The sequence below is a fragment of the Branchiostoma belcheri genome, unplaced genomic scaffold (assembly GCF_001625305.1).
Source record: "Branchiostoma belcheri isolate BF01 breed outbred unplaced genomic scaffold, Haploidv18h27 scaffold132, whole genome shotgun sequence".
Classification (NCBI taxonomy): domain Eukaryota; kingdom Metazoa; phylum Chordata; class Leptocardii; order Amphioxiformes; family Branchiostomatidae; genus Branchiostoma; species Branchiostoma belcheri.
In genome coordinates, this window is record NW_017802736.1 from 500,191 (window position 1) to 510,192 (window position 10,002).

Sequence of the window (10,002 nt, forward strand, 5' to 3'; positions counted from 1 at the left end):
CCAAAAGTCATATATATGGTATAATGGTAAAAATTAATATGCATAATTATATATAATAACCAAAATGGATATGCATAGTTATATATAATGGTTAAAAGGGATATGCATAATTATGTATAATGGTTAAAAGGATATACATAATTATGTATAATGATCAAGAGGAATATACATAATTATGTATAATGATCAAGAGGGATATACATAATTATGTATAATGATCAAAAGGGATATACATAATTATGTATAATGGAAAAACTAATATGTATAATCATACATGATTATAGATAAATATAGTATAATCATGTATAATTATGTATAATTGGACTATACCCTAGGGACTAATTAACACACTCCACATATTTGTCACCTTCTACTATGTACTCAGAAAAAATATAAACCTAATTGGGTAAAGCAATTCAGAGTTATTAGCGAGGAGTCCATAATTAAAGTGTTTTTCCATAATTAAAGTGCTGCTTGTTTTACACATATTTAAGCAAAATGACAACAATATGAGGAAATACATTTACAATAATGCATTACGATGTGACTGTTAAGGTAAGAAGAATAAGCCTTACACTGTCTTCTACAGACTCTGCTGTCACCAGCTCCTGTAAAGCTCGAACAGAAACTGCCTGCTCCAACAGGAACCTGCAGATAGACAGATCTGGAGGAACAGACTGAAAAATGGGCAAAAGGCTTTTAGTTAAGTCAAGGTCATTATATGGGATTGTTCTTGTCTGACCAAAAATATCAAACAAGAATAAAAATATGAAAGAATGATGGGAATATGCCGGTGAAGATATGAATTATTATCATAGTAAGTCTTGTAAGTAAAAGTGGAATTGGCCAATACATGTATATATATGAATTATGATTTATGGCCCATGGAAAAGGTTTACTATGTGTCCTTATTACAGATAAGTCATGTGGATGAAATTATGCTCATTGTATATCACTACTAACAACACATGTGAAGCCAATATTATGAGTCTAGGATTGAACATTTCAAGCACAAGGAATGAGTACCAGTATATGTACATGTAGGTCATCACAATTACTTATTGCAACAGAAAACATATTTTATATTATACTGAACAAATCAACTATAATAATCAATGGAAATTTCCCAGGAATTTACAGTCATGTACACGTATGTTTCTCTTCAGTCTGTACAAGACAAATTTGATCACTTTTTGATAGATTCAACAAGTCAATCTGTTACTTATAATAGATTTCTATATACAATATATGAAGTTTTCTGTGCCACTGAGTCAGCAACCAGCAGAATTTCAGATCCCAAAGTACTTGTACATTAGTGTTGCTTGAAATACATCATATTTTTAAATAACATTTAACATTTATTAATCATTAAAATGATGCACAAAAAGGAAAGTGTCACCTGAAGGTTATATTTTCATAAGGAATAACTGGGAAACATTTTACAACATTAACAGAGGGAGACAATTCAACAACTTATAATAACTTTACATTGCTGAATGTGCAGCACAGAAACATGGCACACATGTAGTAGGTTTGACACAGAAACGGCAAAATAAAGACAGAATTTTAATCATGCTGGTGTAATTGTCCTAAATAGAATATCTTCTAATTCTTATAATTCTATAATGATGATTTTTCTGGTGCTTCCTGTTTGTCTGTACTCATGAACTAGTTAACATTGTTAAGTGAATCACATATGGTTGTGTTTTAATGTTAGCCAGAACAGTTACTGTTAACAATGAAGTTAGCTTTTTTATGCATGTAATGCAGACTGATGAATTTGTCTCATTACATTTTTTTTAGTTTTAGGCCACACCAATTAAATGAATTGGTTCTCAGAATTGTCCTCTTCTACATGGTGTACATTATTATATTTTATAAGTTTCCCAAATGAAACCACAGGCCCCATGCAGTAAATTTGCAGTCTCCATTTTATTAATTTTCATTGGATGACTTTTAGTAATGGAAGTACTCTGTGGTAAATTTAACAATGCAGTAAAATGAGGTTCATCAGTCACGTAGGACTAACAGTTAGTATATCTATCAATCGGTGACTGTTTTGTAAGGTAGAAAACACATACCTCCAAATTTTTAATGTCTTACATCTTGATCACCGAGTGACCTAGTCTCACGAGAACATGAGACTAGGTCCAGACTTGAGCAGGTCTTCTGGCCCTTCCCACCTTCCTTGTGGAGTAGGGGTAAATAGGACTAAGCTCCCAACCTTCATTCCCATAAATATCCAGTGAGAAGTGTGGTATCATTTATAAAATATCGTGTGAACAGTGTGGTGAGGTGTATGTAGGTGAAACCAAAAGATCCCTGGGGGGGGGGAACGGACTGATGAACACCAAAAGTCTACAGATCATCAGGACGGTAAATTGGCGCTTAACCAACATGAACTCAAAGTGGGCCATAACGTTACTAATTGCCCTATTATGGACATCACTTAGATCATTGACGAGGAATCACGCCAGGTCATACTTATAGAAAGATCAAGGAAGCAGTCCACATCCATTTGGGACATGCCCAGATGCAACTAAGGTTGGGAGCTGCCCAATTGCAAGTTCTATAGGAGGCGGGGGTGGCCAGAAGACCTGCTCAAGTCTCAACCTAGTCTCATGTTTTCGTGAGACTTATTTTATAATATTAGGTCACTCGGTGATCAAGATGTACAGTAGACATCAAAAATTTGGTGCATGTTTTCTAGCTTACAAACAGTCACTGACTGATGAAAATTCTACATGTAACTTTCAGTTTTTTATCTTTTCATTTCACATCAGTTCATATCATTGTCGATTCACATATTATACAACAAAATCTAGTTTAACTATGTAATTTTTAATAATTTTCAATGAAATTCAATTGTCTACAGTAATTGTACTACAGTAGTACAAGAATGAGTTGGTTGTCTGCCATAGAATTTTTTTTGCCTTGTCACATTGGTGTGAAAAATGGTGTGAGAATCAAAATGAATGTAGACTTATATAATATGCGTGTGGCCAATCAATGACAAATACATGTGTATCAGATTTTCTTACATACATACTATATGTCTTCAAGGTAGTACAGAAGGGTGCTTAGTGACTTCAGAGGCAGTTTGGCAATACTTGACTAGTGCCTATAGAACTGTAGAATTGGATTCTGACACAAACAAAGATGTTTTGAACAAAATTGGTTTCATTTAATGCTTGCAATTGTACAGATTGCTGATGTCTTTCCTGAAGTGTGGCAGCATGCCTCTGAGGGGAGGGGAGGGGGATTTTTGTGAAATATACATTTTGTACAAGTCATTGAATAGCCTGGCAATTGCATTTTCGCAGTTTTAAAATGACTGCTCATTGTTCACTGCTCCAGGGCATTGAGGTCATGTTGTAGGAATGAGTTTCCTCATGCACTTCAATCGTAGTAAGATCGACTACAAATTTCCCATTGTTCAGTGGGGTATCATTGGCGGAGCTGTTGATCATGACTTCAAAAATAATAGGTGTCAGAACAGTACCTTGTGGCAGACCGTAGGTATCCCTTATACAGAATATGAACCCTGGTGTTAGCTCGACTCATGATCAGTAAGGAAGTCGCATATCCAAGGGATGAATCAGGGTCTGCAACCTAATGCTATTGCAGTTGTGTGCTAGACTTGGTCAAAATCTGTAAGGATAATGTTGCTAAGTGTTCCTCTCCGGTTCGAGGCAGAATTGGGGGATATCCTCCAGAAAATGTGCTGAATTTTCTGGTAGCTATATTTGGGATGATGTCTGATAGGGTCCACTTGGTGATGAAGCCTTCACACACTTTAGCTAGTCGTCAGGTAAGCGGGAACAAATCTAGGTCAGGGGTTACATGTGTATATGCAAATTTCCATATTTCACCAAGAAGACTCGCCATATTTGTTGTTATGCGTCTTATCTCTAATATAAGCCCTATAAATTGCCCACCAAGTTTTATGGTAACCTGAGCTCCGCAAACTTGATCAGATCAGAAGGAAAGTCTGTGATCTGCGTCTTGCATACAGAAACACCAGGAAAACAACAGCCGTATAGCAGCAGGGGTCAACAAACTTGACGAGTTGGAGGTGTTACTCAGGGACTTCCGGGCTGTGTGTATAAAGACATCCCGACAGCGGCGTCCCGACACTGTCGCAAAAAAAACGCGTATAAATTGGGCCTTACGCTGTACAGCATGTAAATTTTATGGATGACATCCTCCACAGACTCAATTGGGGGATATGCAGGCCCCAAAAAAAAGAAGATTCCTACATTTTCCAATTTTGACATCATAAACCTTGTTGAACAAGAAATTTTTGTTACATATATTGTACTTTAAGTTTGATGCCAGTATTAAAACATCCATTTGTCACTGAAAAAGGTTTGAAAAACAAGTTTTTAATATTATGCAAATAGTTATGATTCAGTGGGAACATCACATATACACAACCATCACATATAAAAGGAATGTAATACACTGAATCAATCTAGTACATCTAGTAGTAAAAGACAAAACAATAAATAAGAGCCTTTTCTTGTTTCCTCTCTACATGTTTATCGTCCATCCACGTTCTGATATTCGAACATCTTTGCCCATTTTTGGCATGTTGACCACTGTCAGAGGCAACAAAATTTCAAAGTTTTTTTTTCCAAAATCAGGCAAAAATTAATGCATGCACTGATGTCAGGGCTGTGCTCTTTTAGCATTCAACGACTTTTGAATAGAGCATTAGTACTTATCCAGGATGCACTCTTTGAAACTGGGGCGACTTCTGGATAGAGCAGTTGCGTTATCTAAGGCCCGGTTTACACGGGACAAAATATCATTTGACTTGCGTCTAACAACGCTAAAATAATGTGTCTGTCACACAAAATGCGCAGCGCACACGTCCTTCGACGCAGGCCAAATGATATTTTTGCCCTGTGTAGACCGGGCCTAAGATGCATTCTTTCAACCTGCTAGTCTTGGATAGAGCAAATGCGTGTCCAGATCTATTATTTTACTCTCATCTGCCAAATAAACATACGGGTACGTTTATTTTTTTGGCCCAAACATCCACCCAGTACGTTTTTATTTTGCACAGTACGTTTATTAATTTTTTGAAAACCAGTAATTTTTTTCAACTTCGTGTGAAAAAAATTGACAAATCATCGACGTGAAGACGTTTATAAACGCATATTGTAGCGAGAAACTTGTCATTTTCGGGCCGGTTTTTGCAATCACCGCGTGCATAAATTCGTCTGAATGTTCTATTGTCATGGGTGGTGCTTATCAAAATACAAAATATTAAATGCTCTTTTTTTTTTCTATTTAAATTCCTAATTGCAAATAACAGTTAAAGATTTGTGCATATATCAGTAAGGGTGCATTTTAGTACAAGAGACACAGGTTACCCGTCAATTTTAGTAATTTTCCGGGGGGGTACGTTTATTCTGGGGGTATGTTTATTTGATTTTGAAGATTTGTCCGGGGGGGGTACGTTTATTCCGGGGGGTATGTTTATTCGGCAGATGAGAGTACTTGTGATGTTGCCAATGGAGCCTGTTATGACTTGCATTTGATACATGTACATATCATGACCCAATTAACATTCTTGGACAGTAACTTTTTTTATGTGACGTGTGCAGAACAAAATGTCGCTATCCTTGTATAGATTTGTTATAAAAACCAGAGGCTGCATTAACTTTACACAAACTCCGCACAGGGAGAACAAACCCCAAAATTCACATGCAAGATACTATCTGCCTCCAAAAACATGAAGCTTCTCCCCAAAATGCACATTCTGGATATTAAACACCCTCCACTGAAACACATCCTGGATATCAGGGACATGAACTCTTGCTCGTGACGTGTCAGGACATCCAGGAAGTGCTTCAGAGCGTATTCTGGATAAGGACTGCACAACAGCAGTCTTATACCACCCTAGGATCTGCTTGGAGATTTCATCAAAGGTAGCTTGAAGTTAAACACCAAATTCAAATGCAAGAGGTGTAAAAGTGGTCTCCCCACATCCTACTAAACAACCATAAAATAATTGCCTTCAGTGCTAGACAACGTTAGGAAGAAAATTGTTCACCACAGCAAAGGGAAAAAAATTTGAGCCAGGGGGAGGGCCTAGGAAAATTTTTGGGACCAGGGGGAGGGCCTAGGAGAAAATTTTAACCACAAGACTGGACAACCGGTCCTTCCCCCTGGCAAAATATTGTACAGTCCCAAGAACAAGACTGGGAGTCCATAGCACTCAGGATACAGTGAGACTAAGGTAGTATGGCCACCTCCAAAGAATGGATAGTGAGAAGTAGCTTAGGAAGACCATATATACATAGATTACATTTACACTGAATGTGGAAGGCCAAAACCCATCCCCGGCCATGTGGTCAACCAAAGAAGTCATGGATTGACAGTGTAAGTGAGGACTTCATCACTTGAACCTACATAATGTTAAGCCACAAGACAGCCATCAAGTCGCAGTATTGTTGTGCAAGCACATCTAACCATTACAAGATGGGGAACAAAAGATGCTAAACCGAATAGAGAGCAAGCACCCACTTATTTAGGCACACTTTAGACTGACGACGGTTAAATAGTAGTGCAAATGTTTATCGTCAAGATGTTGCCGGCAACAGTATTTTAACACCGTCTAAAGACGATCAAAATAGTCACACGACGGTAATCCTCGAATCGTCGTCACTAACACCTCGAACCCTATCTTGCGATTCTTCAGCGGGGGGTCCGAGTCGGATTTTCTTCCGTCTAAAGCGAATCGTCGCTGGCGAAGGAAGTAAGATGTCACTGATCATATGCAAATTAGCCTGCAAGCGATATTTTCTGTTCAAAAACATCACCTACAGTACTAGTATACCATTGAATGTCGTCAAACTTGCTGGGTGCGATCCCCTACCACCAATCACTTCTTCTCGCTTCAGCCTTCCGGCGGCAGCACCGAACGCTGTGCTCAAACCTAGGTATTTCCCATCTCAGTATACGTATATGCACCTCATAGTCATAGCCCGTTATTAGACACGAACTCGGCAACACAAGTTATTATATAAAAAGCAGAAAAAGAACAATCTGCTGCATTATGACAAAAACAAGGGGGTTCCCTCGCCATTTTGAATTTACGCGGCGTGCTATCCTGCGCTGCAGGCGTCTGCCACGCTTTCGTGTCATGTGTGTAAAGAAAGCCTCACCCACAACGATTACCGTGCGACTATGTACCATCGTCAGTCTTAGGCCAACTTTAGACTGATGGCGGTATATGATCGCACGACATTCGTTGTGGGAGACGACTGGCTTTAGACACATGACCAGTAAGTGTGGCGGACACCCACAGCGCAGGATAGCGAGCCGCGCACCAATTCAAAATGGCGAGAGAACCCCTTTTTTCGGCATGCTGCAGCAGACTGTTTTTATTCTGCTTTTAACTCGTGTTGTCCTGGGGATGAGACGCCGAGTTTGTGCCCAGCAAAGAAGGGGTATGAGGCACATGCGGGGCCGGGAAATGTGGATCGACGGATCAGTTCGTACTGGAGAAGTAGCGATTGGTGGCAGGGGATTGTACTACTCACATATGACGATATTAAGTCTTGGGTTTGACGACATTTAATGATACAGGCGATGTGCTTGGACATGAAATAACGATTGCAGGCTTATTTGCATAAGGCCAATGACCTCCCACTTCCTTCGCCGGCGACAGTTCACTTTAGACGGTGGAAAATCCGTCTCGGACACCCCGCTGAAGGATCGCACGATAGGGTCCGAGTGACAACGATTTAAGGATTGCCGTCGTGCGACTATTTTGATCGTCTTTAGACGGTGGTAAAATACCATCGCCGGCAACATCTTGACGATAAACATTCGTACGACTATTTAACCGTTGTCTGAGTCTAAAGTCAGCCTTAGTATACTCAGAGCAGCTATTTCTATGTTTACAATGTAGCTAAGTACCCTTTATGTTTTGTGGTAGTATTTGCGATCTACTTTTTTGCTTCATATTCTGTTCCATTTCATTCCATTCTCTCCATTTTGTTCTATTTTGCTGTACACCAAGAAAACTTGTGTCTTCTGCAGTGTGTACACTTGTCCACCAAAACCTACATTTTGTACAGAAGAACAAAATCCTGCTGACGGGCATGCAAAAGAGTGATTTCTACAAGAAAATATACACAGTAGATCAATTTGCAGAATGAATTTCAGTCAAATAATCATCAATGTATGATTTAATCTATATGGGGTCTGCTTCATCATTTGATCTGATATTGGCCTGCAGCTACACATGTATTCCTGCTATGCGGTACATCAGGCAATACAATGTATGTGCACAATGGAAGGGATGTAGTCTATTGTTCAAAACACGGTCTGCACAGAACTGCACAAGTCAGGCATTGGATAAAAAAAGGGATTAAAAACTGTGCTAGACACAGGTACAATGTATAAAGCTGCAGCTGTCACAATACATTGTTTGTGTTTTAGGCACCCTTGTGTACAACCTTAACAAATTATTTCATGTGGAAGATGACTCTGTTCTGCATGTTTAAAACACCTTAAATGACAAGAAGTTATGCTCCAGTCTTAGCTTGATGTTGAAAAACTTACCGGCACATCATCTTGAGTGGAAGAATCTACCTGATCTGACCCAGAAGAGCTTGTTGCCTGGCAGAAAATAGGTAGAAACCAAAGATCCAGAAAACCATGAGCTCCTACAATGTACTTTCAGGTGCAAAAGAAAAAGGAGCAGACAACTTGGCTTCAATGATAGAATTCATTCTGCAACAGGCCAATGGGAGCCTTGTACTACTATTTGTACCTTCATTAAGGACTGTGGGACTGTTGATCAATCACTGAATTCAAAGTAGTAACCTGAAAGCATCAGTTACTGTAGCATGAAAAATTCTTGTCAGCTCTGGTCCAGGTCAGACAGTCTTTTTATGGGGTATATCTGCAGTTAGAAGTATAGTACATAATATGGGTTTTACAATTTATCTGTATGTATACAGTAAGCATTTCAAATTAGTTTCTGGGTAACCTAATGTTTTGTTTGGTGGAACTTTTGCCCAAAGACATATCCTCAACGGAACTTTTGAGCAAAGACATGTCCTGGATGGAAGTTTTGCCACAAGACGATTTACCCAATGTAGACACATGTAACTGTTAAATCTTCCTTCCAAGGGAGGATCAAACTGGTACCCAGGGCCATGCAGGATGTGCCTGGCACAGATACTATATTATAGTATTATCATGAAAGTTCATCTGTGTTGGTAGTTATATGTTTAAAGTGAAGACTTTTGGTCCAACACAAGTTTGTGGAATCTGCCAGGGTCACTTTTTGATAGAGATGTGACAAAAATGCATATCATGAGCAATATTTACATTTTTTCACTTCAAGTATCAAGAAAAGCCTCCAAACAAAAGAGATGCAGCTGAAGACTTAAAGAAACCAGAACATTGCTTCTGTCATGATTTATCTCCAATCTCCAATAAACTTAAAGGACTGCAGAGATTTGATGATTAAAGGATGGAGCTCAGTTCCAAACATCACATTCTATCAGGAGAAAACATCGCAATCATCATTTGCAAGCATTACACTTATATAGTAACTGGTATCAAATTGTTCCATGTACATGTAGATGGAGGTTTGTACAGTAATATGTCAATTGAATAAAAACATAGAATCTGATATGAATATGATATGATATGATATGAAAATGCAAACTACTTGTGTAAACACCAGCTTGTGACCAAGGATTGATGAATTCCAAAGCTGTACTCACTCACTCACTCACTCACTCACTCACTCACTCACTCACTCACTCACTCACTCACTCACTCACTCACTCACTCACTCAGCTCCACATGCCCCTCCAGGGGGTGTAGTGCTGTACAAGGGCTACAAGTCTGTGGCTGAGGAGTTTGTCACAGCCATGATGTGATTCATTTGTATGTTGGCATTTTTTATGACAAATTCAATAGCAGCTGTGCAACCATCAGGTACAAGTATACTGCTGATACAAAATC

The 10,002-nt window shown here is 38.9% G+C and overlaps 1 protein-coding gene across 1 annotated transcript in view; it reads right to left on the minus strand.

Annotated features, from left to right (window-relative positions):
* The window catches only part of LOC109464113 (ryanodine receptor 3-like), a 206,779-nt gene that overhangs the window by 187,255 nt on the left and 9,522 nt on the right, over positions 1 to 10,002 (minus strand). Inside the window, 2 exon segments of the mRNA XM_019761046.1 lie at positions 576 to 677; positions 8,584 to 8,640. Of these exon segments, the coding sequence (XP_019616605.1) occupies positions 576 to 677; positions 8,584 to 8,640 (159 nt within the window).